At 34.1% G+C, this 17,333-nt stretch overlaps 1 protein-coding gene and 1 long non-coding RNA gene across 2 annotated transcripts; both read left to right on the plus strand.

Annotated features, from left to right (window-relative positions):
- The first annotated feature begins 2,143 nt into the window (after positions 1 to 2,143).
- LOC131921148 (uncharacterized) lies at positions 2,144 to 7,731 on the plus strand. Its single transcript, XR_009381867.1, has 9 exons — positions 2,144 to 2,193; positions 3,531 to 3,554; positions 3,639 to 3,680; positions 4,159 to 4,182; positions 4,845 to 4,868; positions 5,881 to 5,913; positions 6,696 to 6,728; positions 6,873 to 6,917; positions 7,681 to 7,731. It is a non-coding gene; the product is annotated as an uncharacterized LOC131921148 (long non-coding RNA).
- Positions 7,732 to 9,416: 1,685 nt separating this feature from the next.
- LOC131920969 (alpha-S1-casein-like) lies at positions 9,417 to 14,469 on the plus strand. The gene is made up of 7 exons (XM_059275497.1): positions 9,417 to 9,458; positions 9,803 to 9,844; positions 10,743 to 10,769; positions 11,701 to 11,724; positions 12,679 to 12,821; positions 13,368 to 13,411; positions 14,067 to 14,469. Coding segments are annotated over exons 1-6 (240 nt in total). The 5' UTR covers positions 9,417 to 9,455; the 3' UTR covers positions 13,369 to 13,411; positions 14,067 to 14,469.
- Positions 14,470 to 17,333: the final 2,864 nt, after the last annotated feature.

The following is a 17,333-nucleotide window of genomic DNA, read 5'->3' on the forward strand; positions in this document are numbered from 1 at the left end:
TCTACCGTCTTGTTAGAAATGACCCTCCAGATTTTCAACCTGAGATTCCTACAGTAATAACCCTAAGCCTTTGATGATCTCTGATTAATAACTGTAGTCAGAATTAGAGAGGGGTTATGACTTCACATTTTGATCACATTATGTAATCCATCCAAATCCATAACTCCAAGTCACATGTTCTATTAGAAATTAAATAAACCCACAATGAAAATCATCAATAAAAGTGAGAAAAAGTAAAATATTGCATAACACTATAAATAGCATAACAGGTTGTAAAAGAGCTTTTTTCCCCAGTACACCATAGATTAATGTCCTTCTAAGTATGCCACAGGCATGTGATATTTCTTTATCAAGTGTGACAAAAAGCTCTATATTCCAAAATATTCTACATAGTTAAGTCCTCATTTTAGGGTTCTTGTATCAGCATGACTTCCCAAGAAACTGAAAACTCATATGCCACAGAAAACAGTGTGGTGTCTGTTTGTGTATGTTACCATTTAACTAAGTGTAATTTAATCTTCACAGTCAAAACGTGGATTTAAGTAACTATATAATGCAATTGATAATAAAATGCAATCATGACAAAAATTTAGCTAGGACACTGCACACTTTGCCCCCTAGTTAATATAATGTTTTAAAATTATTTTTAAAATTCTCATGAAATATAAATTGTCCACAGAACTAAATTATCATTTTGAACCAATTAAAACTAGCTGAAGGTTTTACTTTTCAGGCATTTTACATGGTTTTCTCAAGTCTCTGCCATAATCTAAAGAAAACAGCTAAACTATTTTTCTTTAGTAACTGTCAATAAAATAATTATTTCTTTCTATTCTCAGAGCAACAGTTTCTGACATTTTTTAACATTATTGTTAAAGATTTTTCTTAAATAGCAGTTTCAAGTAAATGGTATTATGTGTGCAATATTAGTGTGATTTGAATTGATTTTATTCTTATTTATGTTACTTAATTCCTCTGTCATTTTTCAGAGAATTCATCGTAAAGATGTGGCATACTTCCAAGTAAGTTCTGTACTCTGCCCTTCGAGAACTTTCCCTCACCATGGGGCTTCATTGATGATGCACAGACAGCAAAAAGACCCAAACTCTTTCTTTCCCTGTGGAATAACCCCTTTACCTACCTATGGGTGATATCTCTTCCACAAAAGTACTACCAGATACAAGATTAGTTATGCTAACCAAACTTTTTATAAAAGAGCACATGGGGCCAGTGAAATGGCTCAGCAAGTCAATGTGACTACTGGGTAAGCCTGACGTCTTAAGTCAATCCCTAGAACTCAAATAGGAAGGGAAAAACCAACTTTTGACCTGTAAATTGTCGTCCTCTGGCCTCCGTATATGCACCTTCCCCTTACACACACACACACACACACACACACACACACACACACACACACACACACACACACCAGAGAGACAGAGAGAGAGAGAGAGAGAGAGAGAGAGAGAGAGAATTATTTCATGTACTTATTCACAAAAAATAGTTAACAAAACCTAATATGTCAATATTTTAACATATTCTCGGTTTTTTCTTTTCCATTTAATTTTTGTGACTTAATTTGCTCTAATTCTGTATTGTGAATCATGAATTCATTACTTCTATGGCACTCAGTACAAGAGGCATTAATCCCCCACTCCTTCTAGTATAGGAACTAATGCCATGCTATCATTTATTCTCTGCAGAATCAACTCCAGGACAGCAGTGAGGTAAGTTGCCTTGTAGGAACCGTTTTTTTATATATCTTCAAAACTATCTAAGTTTTCAGACACCTGGATTGCCCTCTCAATTCTGATTTGATTCATTCTATATGTAAAGTGTTTGTTGGACATTTTGGAAAACATGCTTAACAGATTATTAGGTTTGGCAAAAAAGGGAACCAGTTAAGGTGCCTCTTTCAGATTTTTGATTTAGAATATAAAACTAAAAGTATAGATTTTTTTCTTCTGCCCAAAAATCTACTAATTTACTGAATTAATTAATCAAACTCTTGGGTTCCTGTGGAGAAAGAGTTCATATTTGTGTTTTTACATTTATCTTCATATATTAATAAATAATATGTTTCAACACTTGTGTATACTCAGTGGTCAGCTTATCATTTTGTAATGCAAAACGTAATTCCAACAGGAACAACAGGAACTTGTTAAACAACCACAATATCTCAGGTTTAATGAGGTAAGTGTTATGAGTTCTTAATACACAAATGCACTCTTAGAAGAAAACTCATTCTTTAACATACAAGTAGTGGATTTTATTATAGCATTTCCACGCATGTGTCACTATACTTTCTTCTCAGCAAATGGACAAAACCAAGTATGGTTTGCTTCTAAAAGCATTTTCACTTGAGTTGATACCCTTTTCATTCATTAAAAAGGTAGATTTTAATTTTAATTTGTATCTAAAATTTTGCCTCTGATCAAAACACTTGTCTTTTTTCTCCCATGACCTATTTAGCAGCTCAAGATTCCATGCTCGCAGTGTAGAGTATTCTGGGAGCATGAATGATGCCTCAGATGTGCTACAGTTCTCTAAAATGTTGTTTGTTGAATGTCAGAATATCAAAGTCTAATGGAAGACCATGATTTATTTAGAAGACTTGATGGCTAAGCCAACGTTGTCTGAATGAGTTTTAACTTAAGTTTCTTTTAATTCTTTCCCCTATTTTTTGATATTTTAATATAATTATTTCATTTTCCCTTTTCTTTCCTCTCTTTAAACCCTCCAAAATAGCTGTCCCAGCTATTCTTCTTTCTTCCTTAATTAGTACACACACACACACACACACACACACACACACACACACACACACATGCTTATACATATATATATTTCTAAATACATAAATACAACATAGTCAGTACATATATATATATATGTGTGTGTGTGTGTGTGTGTGTGTGTGTATGTAATGTATGTTTTCAGAGCTATTTGTCGGTGGATTGGTGTGCTCTCTTCCCTGGAGAAGACTATTTCTCATACTCTCAGCATTCTTTAGTTCCCTGTAGTTCTTTGTGTAGGGTTGAAGCCTCCTGGGCTTTCCCCCATCCACTTTAGCACGTTTATTGTCAGAGGCCACACCCATAAAGTCCCACTAACGTGACTGCCTAAACATGAGCTAAGCAAGGACGACATAACTCTGTCTTAAGACTAATTAGCAGCACACTTAGGGCAGGTCAGAATGACTCCATGGGATATGACATAGAGTTAAAGTAGGTACTCAAGTGTTGAAATCAATAGACCGCAGAACTGATCACTAACCAAAGACAAAAAAAATCGTAAAACAAATGTGAAAATATTTTAAGAGTACATTTACTGACAGTGTATACAAAGACAGCACAGCAAAGAAACAATTAAGTTTAGAATTGATATGACAAGAAACACTGGGGCATCAATGGAAAATAGATTTATTTTTAAAATTTGCAACAGGAAATGATAATGTCAATTTGATTGCAGATTTTCACTAATTATGTCCTTTTCACTAATACTGTTTTTCTTTCTTTTGTAACCATAAGAAATTCATCAATGGCCTGAACAGAGTAAGAAACATCTATAAAACTTAAACTATTATTAAAGTCTGTGATTTAAATATGTGTTACACAAGTTACATTTTAATTTTTCAGCAGAGAGAGATTCTGACAGGAAAGCAGAGTGATGAAATCAAGGTACGAAAGTTTTCCACAAAATAATGTGACAAATATAGCATCTACCTAGCACAAAAAATAATTTTATTTGGACTGTCTATGTCATTTATCCTTTACTTGAACCTCTCAAGAACACATTCAAAATGACTAGTAGATTCTATTGATAATTTGGAGGGCTTCCAATTTTATGAACTTATGTGAACAGCTATGATGAAGTAACTCAATGATTAAACAAATAAATGCATTTTCAGTCTGGTCCATATTTCACATGTACTATGAAGGCTGAAGGAATGCATTGGTAGGGATGATTAAAAAGTATTACCCAAGAACATTTTACATCAAACTGGTATTCTTTCACCAGTCACAACTTTTGAACTTGATTGTTTAATACTTTTTATATAAATTAAATGTTGGAAGATTATATAGTTCTCAAAATTTGTAAGACCAATGATGTGTGTCTTTTAAAAATCTATTTGATGACTGAAATCTTTTCTTACAGCTAACTATGGATGAATCATCCGAGGTAAAGCCCTTTGCTTTAAAAATATTCCACCATGTATGGGGAGGGGACAACACATAACAAGCATTCCCTTGCGTGATCTTACCTACATCAGAGAACAATTCCGATCATTCTATGACAAATACCTCTAATTCCTAAAAAGAAAAGATACTCTGATGTGTTTGCTGAAATTAAGTAGATGACACACCAACACTGGTATTTTGAAATTCAGACCTGGGGGTGATATCTTTCCACTACTGTGATGTTAAAACCTGCACACAAGATATTAAGTAGAAAAAAATATGTTTCTTAAATATCAATGCACCCTTGAACCACTCTACTCTGATACAATTTTATCTATTGCATGCCTTAGATACAGTGCTTCTGCTCAATGTCCAGAAGCCAAGTTAAAAGAAAACAAAAAGTTGCACTATCACAGACATATTAAAATGTTGTCAGTCACTCCCAGTGAGGAAGAACTCAAAAGATTTGAATTAATCTTGGAAATGCAGAGTAGGAAAGTGAATACTTCAGTTTTGTAAGTTTTATTGTTTTCCTCAATTCTTAGATATTGTTCTGTTTCTAGTTTTTTTCTAGCATCTATTTGAATTGTTAGTTATTAATTTTATATTTGAGTGTTTGTCATGAAAAATAATATAAATATTCTTCTTGTTTCTTTTCCCTAGGAACAAGCAATGGCAAGTGCTCAGGTGAGGCTCTGTTATTCTAAGGAACTAGGCGACTATGCATCACATATATTGTGTGCAGTCTCCTCCATTTTAAGAAAACTACTTTATTCTGAGTACACTGGGAAAATGAATTTAGAAGGATTTTCTTTCTTGGACTTCTCAGAGAATTGTGTACAATTTTATAAATAAAGAACACCTTGTGCTCCAGTTAGAATTGGAAGTAGAAATTTAAGCCATTTAAACAATAGTCAGTAGAATAAAAAAGATTGCTTCTTTATTAGAACAAAAATTAAAAAGCAAAGTGTGCATCAAAATCAGATACCGCAGCAAAACACTTTGCTTGACATTTGGATCCAAGAACTTCCTTTTCTACTCCTGAGTACAGTGCTGTAACGGAAGGGATCCACATACCAGCAACCTAGGATGGATGTGTTGTGCTGCCAACTCCAAAACATGGAGAGAAGCCCCATGGGCCTATTGCATATATAGTCAATCAGCTATCTCCAGAAGCAAATAATCAGTGAAATAGTAAAACTAATCTTTTAAAATGTAATCCTGGAGATGAAACTACATATATACATATATATGCATGAATTAGAAGAAAGAGTAAATATTTCAAAGGTTATATGATTTGATATTTATTCCCATAGTGAGACTATTATTTTAATGTTCTCTGTTTATTCACATCAACTAGGCCCAAGGCATGTGAGAATAAACACTGACCCTAGGTTCTTTGATAACCGTGCTCAATAGCTATTCCTTTAACTTTTCATTTTATCGAGTTTTCATAAATTTTGCATTAATGATAGTGTCTTTGTTTTAATAGATAAAAAATACTGTTTGTTTTCTTTCACTTCCTTGCTAAATTATTTGGGTTTCCCGCATATGATTTTTAAGAAAATATACTATGGTGTCCACAAATCTTTTTACATAGTTTGTTTCAACACTAAAATGACCCCTTCAATGCCATGGGATTGTTCTCTTCCAATTCTAAGCATGCAGGAGGTCACAACATTCCTTTTCTTCCTTTTAGCAGGAAGACTCCAGCAGCAGTTCATCAAGCGAGGTAAAGGGTTTTCATTTCCACGCCTAGCTCCACCTAATGAGGAGTCATTTATGAAAATCTGTCATGTGATATGTAACTACAACATAAGATCTCCTTGCCTTAGATTCTATGTGTCTGACCTTCTGCCAGCTTTTGTATGTAATTATCACTCCCCAAAAAGAAGAAAGTAACTACTTGTCAAACATGAATTTAAAGAGTTATTTCTGGGCAAACAATCCTATCCGACCATGTGTGGTGTCATTTTGTTTATCTTTACATTTAGTATCCTTTTTCATCATCCTCAGATATTTTACAGAACTTGAACTTATTAAATTATCCCTTCCAACTGAACGATGTGTGTGCTTTATATTCTGTGTAGAAGTCACTCGGATCTGGATCATCCCAGCTCTGGGATAATATAAGTAGTATTCATTCTTGACGTCTTGCAAATCTAAAGAAAGGACAGTGGATCAGATGCTGAGGGCAAGGCTTTGATTTAAAACTGAAATTTCCAGTTATTAAAATAAAATGTAGGACAAGGAGGGTAGTCACGTTAATTTTTTAGAGTAGTTTATTTCCATCTACTACAACATTCTGAGTAATGACTTAGTAAAAATAGTAAGAAGAAAGACAGTGTAAATATAATGTGCCATCCAAATTACTTGTTCCATCTTATTATCCAGGAGTTTGTGCCTTAAGAAGAGTTCAGTGCAGTAATTTAGTAATACAGCATGTTACTGACTAGAATACCTCAAATGAGAATATGTCCTAACTACACACCTGTGTTTTCTTCATTTTGTTAGGAAACTGAGAATGCTATTCCCAATATCAGTGAGGTAAGGTATTTTTGCTAAATTTAACCTAAGTTAACCATATGCTATGGTTAACTTAGGTAAACAAAGCATACCTAGACAATGTTCACATCTGTAGTTTATTTTTTGCTTATCTTTTCTTTCTTCTTCTTCTTCTTTCTTTTTTAGGCTAAACACATTTCAAGAGAAGACATACTCAACCAGTGCACCCTGGTAAGACTTCAGTGAATCTTTCAAAAGCAGAAAGTCAGGCATCAGTGAGAACCTTATAATGATGCTGTATCTCCTTTTGGATAGCGGCTTGACTTACAATATGTAGTCTCACAAAATCTAAATGGCCACTTGCCAACTTCTAAACTTAAATGAACAACATTTATCCTATCCTATGTTTATGATTCTTTCACTTCAGCTAAATATTTTATTTGATGTTTTCATGGTTTGTCATTTTTGAATCTGAATTACACACTAAATGATGGCACATTATCTTGTCAAACTTAAGCTCCAATTGGAGCTGTGCTTTCAGTCAATCTGATGCATTCACTGTATCTTGTGATAATGTAAATATTAAATTATAATAGTGTTAAAGGTAACACATGGTAGTCTCTCAATAAACTTTAACTGTTATTAGAAACATTTTTAACTTGGTTCATGATGAGCTCGAATTACTTGGTAAAATCTAATTTTTACAGTTATAAAGGAAACAGTATTTCCATCTTCTGGTTATCCAGACTGAGGAATGCTACCAGTGGGGCTGCCTAATACTCACACTTAGAGATAACTGCATTATGATTTAAATGAAAGCAATTTTTACAGATAATTTCTTAACGATTATAAAAAAGATAAATTCATTTGGGGCTAGAAAGGGTACTAAATTAAGATTAATAATTCCTCATCCTTTAGTCCAGAGAAAAGACATTGCAGTTTTACTATCTAAAACTACTGAATTGTGTGCATGAAATTGAGAATATGTTTTCAGTTTAAACAGGAACAGCTTAAGAGACAGATGAAATGCAATCAACTGTGCCAGGTAATGTTTTATTCATTATGATATTCCTATTCAATTATAAACGAGTTCTACTCACATCGATAGTTCTTCCTAAGTAAACTATTTATTCTAACTTTGAAATGAATAATAATTAACCAATTATTGATCTGAATATCAAGATGCAGTGTTTACCCCTTCTACTTTTCTGGAGCAGAGATCAGGTTTATCAACTCTTTGATGTAAACATGACATTAGGAGACAGGGGAAAGAAAGAGGGAATATTATTACATACTGTAGAGTAGATGTGGGCTTCTTAAGTTTGAGCTAAAGGAGACATCACATACTTAATTGCTAACTAGAGAACAATTTGTGTTAGTGGAGTCAATGTCAAATATTACTCTAATACAAATTCTATTTCCATCAATATACTAAAGGGGAATTGTTTTTCTTTCCTAGCAAGCTATCCAGGCCCAGGTGAGATTTTTTTTTTTTTTACTAAATCTAAATTATTTTAATATTTCTTAAATGCTAGGACAATACAAATTTCACATCAATCAATATACTAAAAGACTTATTTTTTGTCTTTAGCAAGCTTCTCTAGCCCAGGTAAGACTTTTAATTAAATCTAAATTATTTTAATACTTCTAAAATATTATGTCTATGCAAATTCTATCTCAATATGCTAAAAGGAATATTATTTTTTCTTCCATAGCAAGCTTCCCTGGCCCAGGTAAGATTTTTTACTAAATCTAAATTATTTTAATATTTCTCAAATACTATGCCCATACAAATTCTATGTCAATATACTAAAGGAGAATTACTTTTCTTCTTTAGCAAGCTTCCCTGACCCAGGTAAGATTTTTCACTAAATCCAAATTATTTTAATATTTCTTATATACTATGCTTATACAAATTCTATGTCAATCAATATGCTAAAAGGAGAATTATTTTTCTCCTATAGCAAGCTCTTCTGGCCCAGGTAAGATTTTTTTTTTACTAAATCTAAATTATTTTAATATTTCTTAAATACTATGCCCATACAAATTCTATGTCAATCAATATGCTAAAAGGAGAATTATTTTTCTCCTATAGCAAACTTCCCTGGCCCAGGTAAGATTTTTTTTTTTAAGATTTTTTTACTAATTCTAAATTATCTTACTATTTCTCAAATACTCTGCCAATACAAGTTCTATGTCAATATACTAAAAGGAGAATTACTTTCCTTCCTTAGCAAGCTCCCCTGGCCCAGGTAAGATTATTTACTAAAATTTAAATTATTTTAATATTTCCATTATGTGTTATGTTATAAGGAGATCCATATTATTGTTCTAGTTTTCAAGTTGATTCTGTCTAGAACAAATCTACAAAAATTTAAATATTTTATTTAATCAGCACAAATGTCATTACTCCTCTCAGAAACTAGCCAATTGTCTTAGCTCTGTATGTCTGCTTATATAATAAACTTTACATATGTTAGCGGCATCCTAGTTTTGCCCAAGGTTTCCATTATATTTCATAGCATTAATTACAGTCTCTCAACAAGAGAAGTGCATAGTAATGTTGACTATTCATTAATGAATAAAAACCAGTATACTAAAAGAAACAAAATGTATTTCTTCTTTAGCAATCTGTCTTTACCCAGGTGAGATAATTTATTCAATTTTAAATATTTTAATATTTATATTCTGTGTTACAATTTTATAACTTGTACTTTTTCCTAAACACAGAAACATCTTCCAAGACAGAGCCAGTTCTACTACCCAAATATGGTAATATTTTATTTGGAATTTAGCAAAGAAAAGATGTTAATAATGATTACAAATAGGTATGAAAATAAAATATAGTCTTAAATAATTTATAGGCTTTTATGTATTCCAGGGAATAACATTTATTTACTATTTATGTTTTTAAACTCCAGAGAATTTAGCTTCAGCTAAGCTTTTTATACACTCAAAATATGAAACTTTAGATTTTTTTCAATAACCCTTGAGTAAAATCTGTATTGTATACTGTAAGTTTCATGGATATTGATATAATCTCTACTCATTTTAGTGAACACAGTAGTGTGAAGTCAGATGTCTGAGTAATCTAGAACACATTTCCTTCTATACAGGAGCAGGCTTACAGAATGAATGCACACAACCAAGTTCAAATGGTAATATTTCTTTCTGTTTTATAAAATAATAATATATTGTTAAATTTTTGCTTTAAAACTTCTCACTTTTGAAGAGAATCCTCTCTCTCTTCCTCTTTCTCTTTCTCCCATTTCTAAACTAACTTTTGTTGGTTAACTACAAGAAAAAGAATGGCCAATCTCCATCCTTTGGGTGGGACCTGCTCCTGTGCCTCCTTGTGCATATCTCAGTTCCTGTGGGCAGCACAGCTATAATGACAAGCATTACAAAGGGTCACTTTCTACAGTTACATTTATTCATGTCAACACCTCTTTTATTGTCATGTAACTGTACCTGTATATTTAGGATTGTCAAACTCAATCAATGTGGCTTGGGGATGTCCAGATCAGTTTTAGTCATGTTCGCTTAGTGGGTGCATGTTGGAAATTGATTTACTGACTGACTTGCTGTTCTTTAAAGAGACCATCTAGATTCTAGACTCCAGATTCCAGGGGGACTGGATCAAAATCCTTCAACTTTCTCTCTTGTCACCTATGAGGTGAATTTATCAGTCCTAAACAGTGGACACTGTCTGCTCTATTCCGTATACCACTGGTCCCACAGTGTCTCTGGGATTTAAGATAATAATCAGTTACTATGGAAGAACTGTTGCCTAGCAATTCTGACTCAGGCAGATCACTAGACCGATTGCATACCAGGCATGGAGATTTCTAACAGGAACTCACAATTTAGTGAATTAGTGATTGTTGGGGTGCCTCTGTGTCTTAGAGGAAAAGATGTCACTGGGTAATTAAAAAGCATTAATTAGTGTCAGTTCCCAAATCACTAACAAGGAAAGTTTCAAACAGGTTGTTTCTTCTATCCTTACAGCGTTAATAGATCCTAAAATGTAATTCCTATTTCCTTTTCTCTCTCCAGAGACAGCCTATGAGTGCAATGGATCAGGTAAAGCTTCATCTGTGCGCACATCTGTGTGTATGTGTGCACATATCACATATGCACACACTCGTGTGTTTGTGTGGCATTTGTGTGTGCATGTATAATGTTGTCATAAATACTCTTATATATACTATTTCCATCAATAAGTAGCATTGTTCCAGTCTTTCTTAGCTGCTGGCTACTCATGGGCTCTCCAGGGATAGTTCTGACCTTGCTGTAGAATTTCAGATCTAAGTTGTCAAATAAAAATGAGAGACTAATTCTTTAGACATCACTGAATGAAAATTGTTCCAGTCCAATCTTTAAATCAGAAAAATCCCAACTTGATACCCTGTTGTCCAAATGCAGTTCTGCAATGGAATCAATTCAGGTTCTCAATCTGAATATATATTATGTCTCACTTTGGGGAAATTACTATGTCTGTCAATTTTTCATCTCCCCCAATTCCTGCTTCTAGTATATATATATATATGTTTTAAAAGAAGTCATGTTCAAGTTGGAGAAGGTAGCCACTGATGGATGGATCCACTTGTACATCTTACATAGAATATTCTAATATTAAAAAGAATGTGTAGAAAAGTGAGGAAATTTTCTTTCTATGAAAATGATTATGATTAAATTGTTTCCCAAATTTTTAAGTATTGAAGCAATCAGTTGCTCAATGATTTGATAGTGTGCTTTAAGTTCATTGCATTCTTGAATACGCCAATCATTTTCACTGCTCAAAGTAAAGGCAAATTAAGGGCAATGATTGGTTTTTATTACAGTGCAATAAATATATTGATTTCACCTTTAATATAATTCTTTTAAAAGATAGTGTGAAAATTGTACATATAGATTTTCTTCTTTACAAGTTTGGTACAATAATTTGGTGTCTATTGGTCCCCAGCTATATGTAACTTAAAAAGACTTTTTTTTTTCCTCTGTCTCCACCAAGGAACTGGCCCAGCTCTTTGTTCAGGTCAGTTGGTTTTATTATTTAATTTTATTTCATATATATATGTATTACTAAGAAAAATAGAAAATTTCACATATAGTATTTGTTTTATTATTTATGTAAATGTTCACAGGAAAATTTGACATTTTTAATTTTATTCCTGATCTCATAAAATACAAATTTCACTTATATAGAGAATTTTGTGTGCATTAGCATAGAAATTCCTAAATTTCTAACAAAAATTTTATCATAGATCAATAGAGGAAGCTGTTCCAATATTTCGGAAAGGAACACACTAGTTTCTTGGGAGATCCTGAGCTAACATGTAGGAAATTATTTTCTACATATAAGACATTCAGGGATCAGCTATATTGACCCTGTATAAATGACCCTTCTTTGGACATCAGAGTCTTTAAAAAAAGTTAAGAAAGTTAAATAGGTTTAAATTAGCAAAACAATTTTTTGTAGTTAAAATATCAACGAGTTCCGAATAAGCACTAATGAGATTCATGGGTTTTTTCTTTATTTTTTTATTTTACATACCAACCACAGTTCCCTCTCCCTCTCCTTGTCCCTCTTCTCTCCATATCACTCCCATCTCAACCCCCTTCCACTCCTCAGAGGGGATAAAGCCTCCCTTTGGTAATCAACAAAGTCTGGCATATCAGGTTGAGGCAGGACCAAGCCCCTCCCCACTGCATAAAGGCTGAGCAAGGTATTCCACCATAGGGAATGGGTTCCAGAAAGCCATTTTATACACCCTGGATAAGTCCTGGTCTCACTGCCAGAGGCCCCACAGATTCATGTTCTTATTTTCTTCTGGGCTCTGATAACTGGACTCAATATGGACAACGTTGGTCCTTGGGATTCAGTTTTGAACAGTGACTTTAAGAAGTGAGAATGCTATCCAGCTCTCCATGAACTCAAACAGCAATTGCTCACAATTTTGTTGTTGTTGTTGTTTGTCTTTCCCTACAGGCCTTCCCACAATTCTACCAGTATGATGCCTATCCCTTTTGGGCTTATTTTCCACAAGACATGCAGCACCTTACTTCCGAAGCTGTACTGAACACCCTCAAGGCTATTGTCCCCAAGAATGCTGAAGAAACCAAAGTGTGGTGGTAAGTTTATGAAAATTACTGAATGCTGATGCTCTACCAAAGGAAGTAAAGAAGCTTAAAGAGCATCTGCAAGAAAATATTTAAAATAAAAATGACCAGTCAGATACTTTCTGGTATCTAAGACTTAAAATCACTCCTCAGAAACTTGCAGAGCAGAATTCTCCATTTAGTAAATGCAACCCATTATAGTGGTGGAAGCAGAAAACTGCCAACACACAGTAAACATTATCCTTCTTCAATTTTCACTAATCTCTAAGCACTTTCCATCTGTGTATACATAATCAATATGGAAATGCTATGTATGTATTAAGAGCAACTATCTAAACACGCATTCACCCTGAATTCAACTCCTGGCCATTTCCTCATTTGAAACACTATGGTTACGCTTTTTTCTTGTTATCCTTAAGGTAATTGAATTCAGTAATCTTTGTCAAGCGTAGTATTATGAAAACAGGCACTTTAATAAGTGACTATCATCATCGCCTCATTAAAATTTTACTACTGAATAAATTCATCCACTGATGCAAGTGATTTTTGTTCTTTCAGAGACTTTAAGTCAACTCTCAGGAACTCCACAATTATAGCACTTGGTGAGTTTATAGGCTGTATGTCTAGTGTTCAGCCCTACTTTCATCTGAAATTTGAGTTTTCGTAATCATATATTTAAATAGCATAAGTATTAAAATGTATTTAATAGCAAATAATGTTTCACTAGTAAAAGTTATAAAAATGGAAAAGCCTGTGCAAGTCTGTATGAATGTTACCCCTTCTTCATGGAATAGTGCCTCTGACACATGTAAAGCCAAACAGTAAGGTTCTATGCTTTATGATACTAAAGTAGGAATCGATAGCAAATCACACAGTAAAACTAAACGTGTGTTTTAATCATCTCAGCTACACTAAGTGTGTGTGAGTATTTGTGTTTGTTTGTGGTATGAGATGTTCCTTATTTTTCCCCCTAAAATATCACATTAACGAAAACGATAATCTTCTGACTTACGTGACAGCATTTTTTTTTTGTGTGTGTTTGCCTGGTGGCATCTGTAATGATAACACAAAAAGTTACAGCTTAGTAAAAAATTATCTTTACATAAAAAACAGGAGTAATGATTATCAGTAGTAGACAAATAAAAATGACCCTATGAGTTAAAAAGAAAATGACTAGCAAAGTATATAAAATCATAACAATTCTCCCCTCAAATTTAAATAATATAGCTAACCACGCCTCTCCACCTCTACTTACAGATGTGACTGGAACCTCTGTCCTCTTCACTTCCCCTCTTCATCCATCATATGGAACCACCATCTTACCCAAAGGCTTAACTGCTATTCTAGAATAGGAAAACGCCGTAGAGAAGGCACTCATTCACCCTGAGTTGTCTACTGCTTATTAGATAGCACAGCACCCTTCCTTAAGCTAACCTTTCCTAGACAGATTCTGTTTAAATTCCGGTTGCATCATGCCAGTAGGGAAAACACCCGAGCAGAGAGAATCAAAGTCTTTAACTAAGTTTCTATAGTGGAAATTTTGTTTTAAAAGTCATTTAATCGATTCTTCTGTAAATGCTATCATTTGGAGTAATTGTGTGCAGTAACTGAGATTTTCTTTCTCCTCTTTTCAATAAATTACGTTTTAAGGCACAAATCATGTTTTTGTCATTACTGGATATTTATATAACGTTGTGGAGTGTTTGTGTGTGTGAAATTGTGTTTGAGCTAACTTTATGGCATTTTAACAAATTTTTTTAGATATCTTTACTTCTAGCTGGTACAGAAAGTCATAAAGGATACTTGTAAGCTGTATACAGCATCCTTAAAGTTGATTTTATCATAGACTATCTACCAACTGAGTATACAGAGTTATGCATCATTATGTGAGTGGTGGGACACTGGGAGTTTGAACCTGGTTATGCTTTACTTCTACCCTCTGAATACATTTGAGGCAGCATCACAATCATATGTTAAAAATTAACCCTACAAGAGCAAACATATCAGTTGAATCCATTATTAACAGAACAGACAGCTGTATTTTCTGCAGTCTAAACTGTAGTGCCAACGTAGGTTAAATCTGTCTATGAGACTGTTGAGTGAAGTGAGACATTTTATTTGTAGAATAAAACAAATTGCTTCTCTTTCCTTACTTTTTAAATCATTTTGAAGAAGATAGACTTACAAGATTGCTGTGTGTAAGACAAATACCAGGAACTTTAAAATTTCCACATTTAAAATATGTGTCACCTGCAATAAGTACCTATTGTATTATTTTCGGGTTTTTTTTTGGGGGGGTGGGGGGGCTGTCACCCAGCTCCCAAGTAAATCACACACAGAGGCTTATTCTTAATTATGAATGCCTGGCCTTAGCTTAGCTTAGTTCCTTGCCAACTTTTCTTAACTTATCCCATCTATCTTTTGCCTCTGGTCTTTTCCTTTTCTCTAACTTCAGTAAATCTTACTTTGTAGCTTGCTGTGTAGCTGGGTGGCTGACCCCTGGCATTGTCCTCCTCCTCTGGCTGCTAGATCTTAGATCTCTCCTCCCAGTTTTCTCCTTCTATACATACTCTCTCTCTGCCAGCCCCGCCTATTCTTTCTCCTGCCTTGTTATTGGCCAGTTCTTTATTAGACCATCAGGTGTTTTAGACAGGCACAATAACAAAACTTTACAGAATGAAACAAATGCAACATAAACAAAAGTAACACACCTTAAAATATTCTACTACAAGTACCTATCATTGCCTTGTGAACTTTTCATGATCCTTCATTATCCTCCAAGAAACATCAGGAAGTAGAATCACATTACCGTATGACTCATTAACATTCCTCTGCTGTGGGATGGTCTGTATGTCAAGTGTGTTGCTGATTGGTCAATAAATAAATCACTGATTGACCAGTGGCCAGGCAGGAAGTATAGGTGGGACAAGGAGGAGAATAAAGCTGGGAAGTGGAAGGCTGAGTCAGAGACACTGCCAGCCGCCACGATGACAAACAGCATGTGAAGATGCCAGTAAGCCACGAGCCATGTGGCAAGGTATAGATTTATAGAAATGGATTAATTTAAGCTGTAAGAACAGTTAGCAAGAAGCCTGCCACAGCCATACAGTTTGTAAGCAATATAAGTCTCTGTGTTTACTTGGTCGGGTCTGAGCGGCTGAGGGACTGGCAGGTAAGAGAGATTTGTCCTGACTGTGGCCCAGGCAGGAAACCTCAAGCTCCATTTCCCATTTTAGTCAATAGCACTTTTTTACCTAGAAATACAGTACACTGTTAATTTACAACTTAACTATAGGAAACATAATTTCTAGTGCACCTTTTTCTACCTCTTTACTCTATACATCTGGGGAATTAGTCTTTTATAGCCATTCAAACTATACACTGCAACCTGAGCAGCCTGAGAATTAACCAGGAATGGTTTATATTCTTCCTAGAATTAGTGAAGGCAAAATCTCATGCAACACCATCTATTATTTAACTTTAAAGAAATCGAGTCACTAACCACAGCTCTTCAAAGCATTCTCCACACTAAGTAGTAACAAGCAAAAGCATGGATCTCAGACTTTGTAAGATTATACTTCTTTCACCAGGTAAAGGATGTAAAACTCATAGGTAGAGAGCAAGCATTAAGCTGAGAAATATGATATAATTGCAGGATCCTTCCTATAGAACTTAATTTCTCTGCATTCAAGGGATATAAACATATAACTGATTCTTGTTTGGAATCTGAGAATGAGGAGCCCTGTGAGTGTTTCTAATGATAGCTAGAATATGCTCATCATTCACGGATATTCCAATAATATATACATCTTCTGTTATTGTTGCCATTAAATGCTTAATGGAGAAATAAAATAAAATAAAAAAAATAAAACTTATATGTCATAACTTCTTGTCTAACCATTTTTATGCAATGCTTATCATGATAAAGATAAACATAATAGAATTTTATGAGTATTTTTAAGTAGTTTTCTATTTAATAATGTATTTTCTGATACAGTAGATTTTATCATTGATGTTCTACTTTCCTAAATGTCACCTAAGACCTGCAAAGTGAAGTTGAAGTTTTCCTGGTCCCACCCAGCTCCTCAGACTCCATGATCCCTCAGCCACTTAGACCCAAATGAACACACCGAGGCTTATATTAATTGCAAGTGCTCTGCCGTTATCTCAGACTTATTACTGACTAGCTCTTACACTTAAATTAACCCATGATTCTTATTTATGTTCAGCCATGTGGCTTGGTACCTTTTTTCAGTTCTGCCTTTACATCTTGCTTTCTGTGTCTCGCTGGTGACTCCTGACTCAACCTTCCTCTTCCCAGAATTCTCTTTGTCTGCTTATCCTGCCTATACTTCCTGCCTGGCTACTGGCCAATCAGTGTTTTATTTATCAACCAATCAGAGCAACACACATTCACAGAATATAGAACAATATACCAGAGAAGCAAAATTTGTAAATTCAAGTGCTATTTCATCTAGTATCTGTGACCTAAATGAAGCACTAATCTTAAAAGATTTTATTCAT

Source organism: Peromyscus eremicus, chromosome 10 (assembly GCF_949786415.1).
Source record: "Peromyscus eremicus chromosome 10, PerEre_H2_v1, whole genome shotgun sequence".
Lineage (NCBI taxonomy): Eukaryota > Metazoa > Chordata > Mammalia > Rodentia > Cricetidae > Peromyscus > Peromyscus eremicus.

Bases quoted from the DNA above. Each gene is read 5' to 3' on its own strand.
- LOC131920969 (XM_059275497.1), top strand. The intron at 9,845-10,742 runs GTAATATTTCTT...TTCTCTCTCCAG, and splicing joins CACACAACCAAGTTCAAATG to AGACAGCCTATGAGTGCAAT. The intron at 10,770-11,700 runs GTAAAGCTTCAT...GTCTCCACCAAG, and splicing joins CTATGAGTGCAATGGATCAG to GAACTGGCCCAGCTCTTTGT.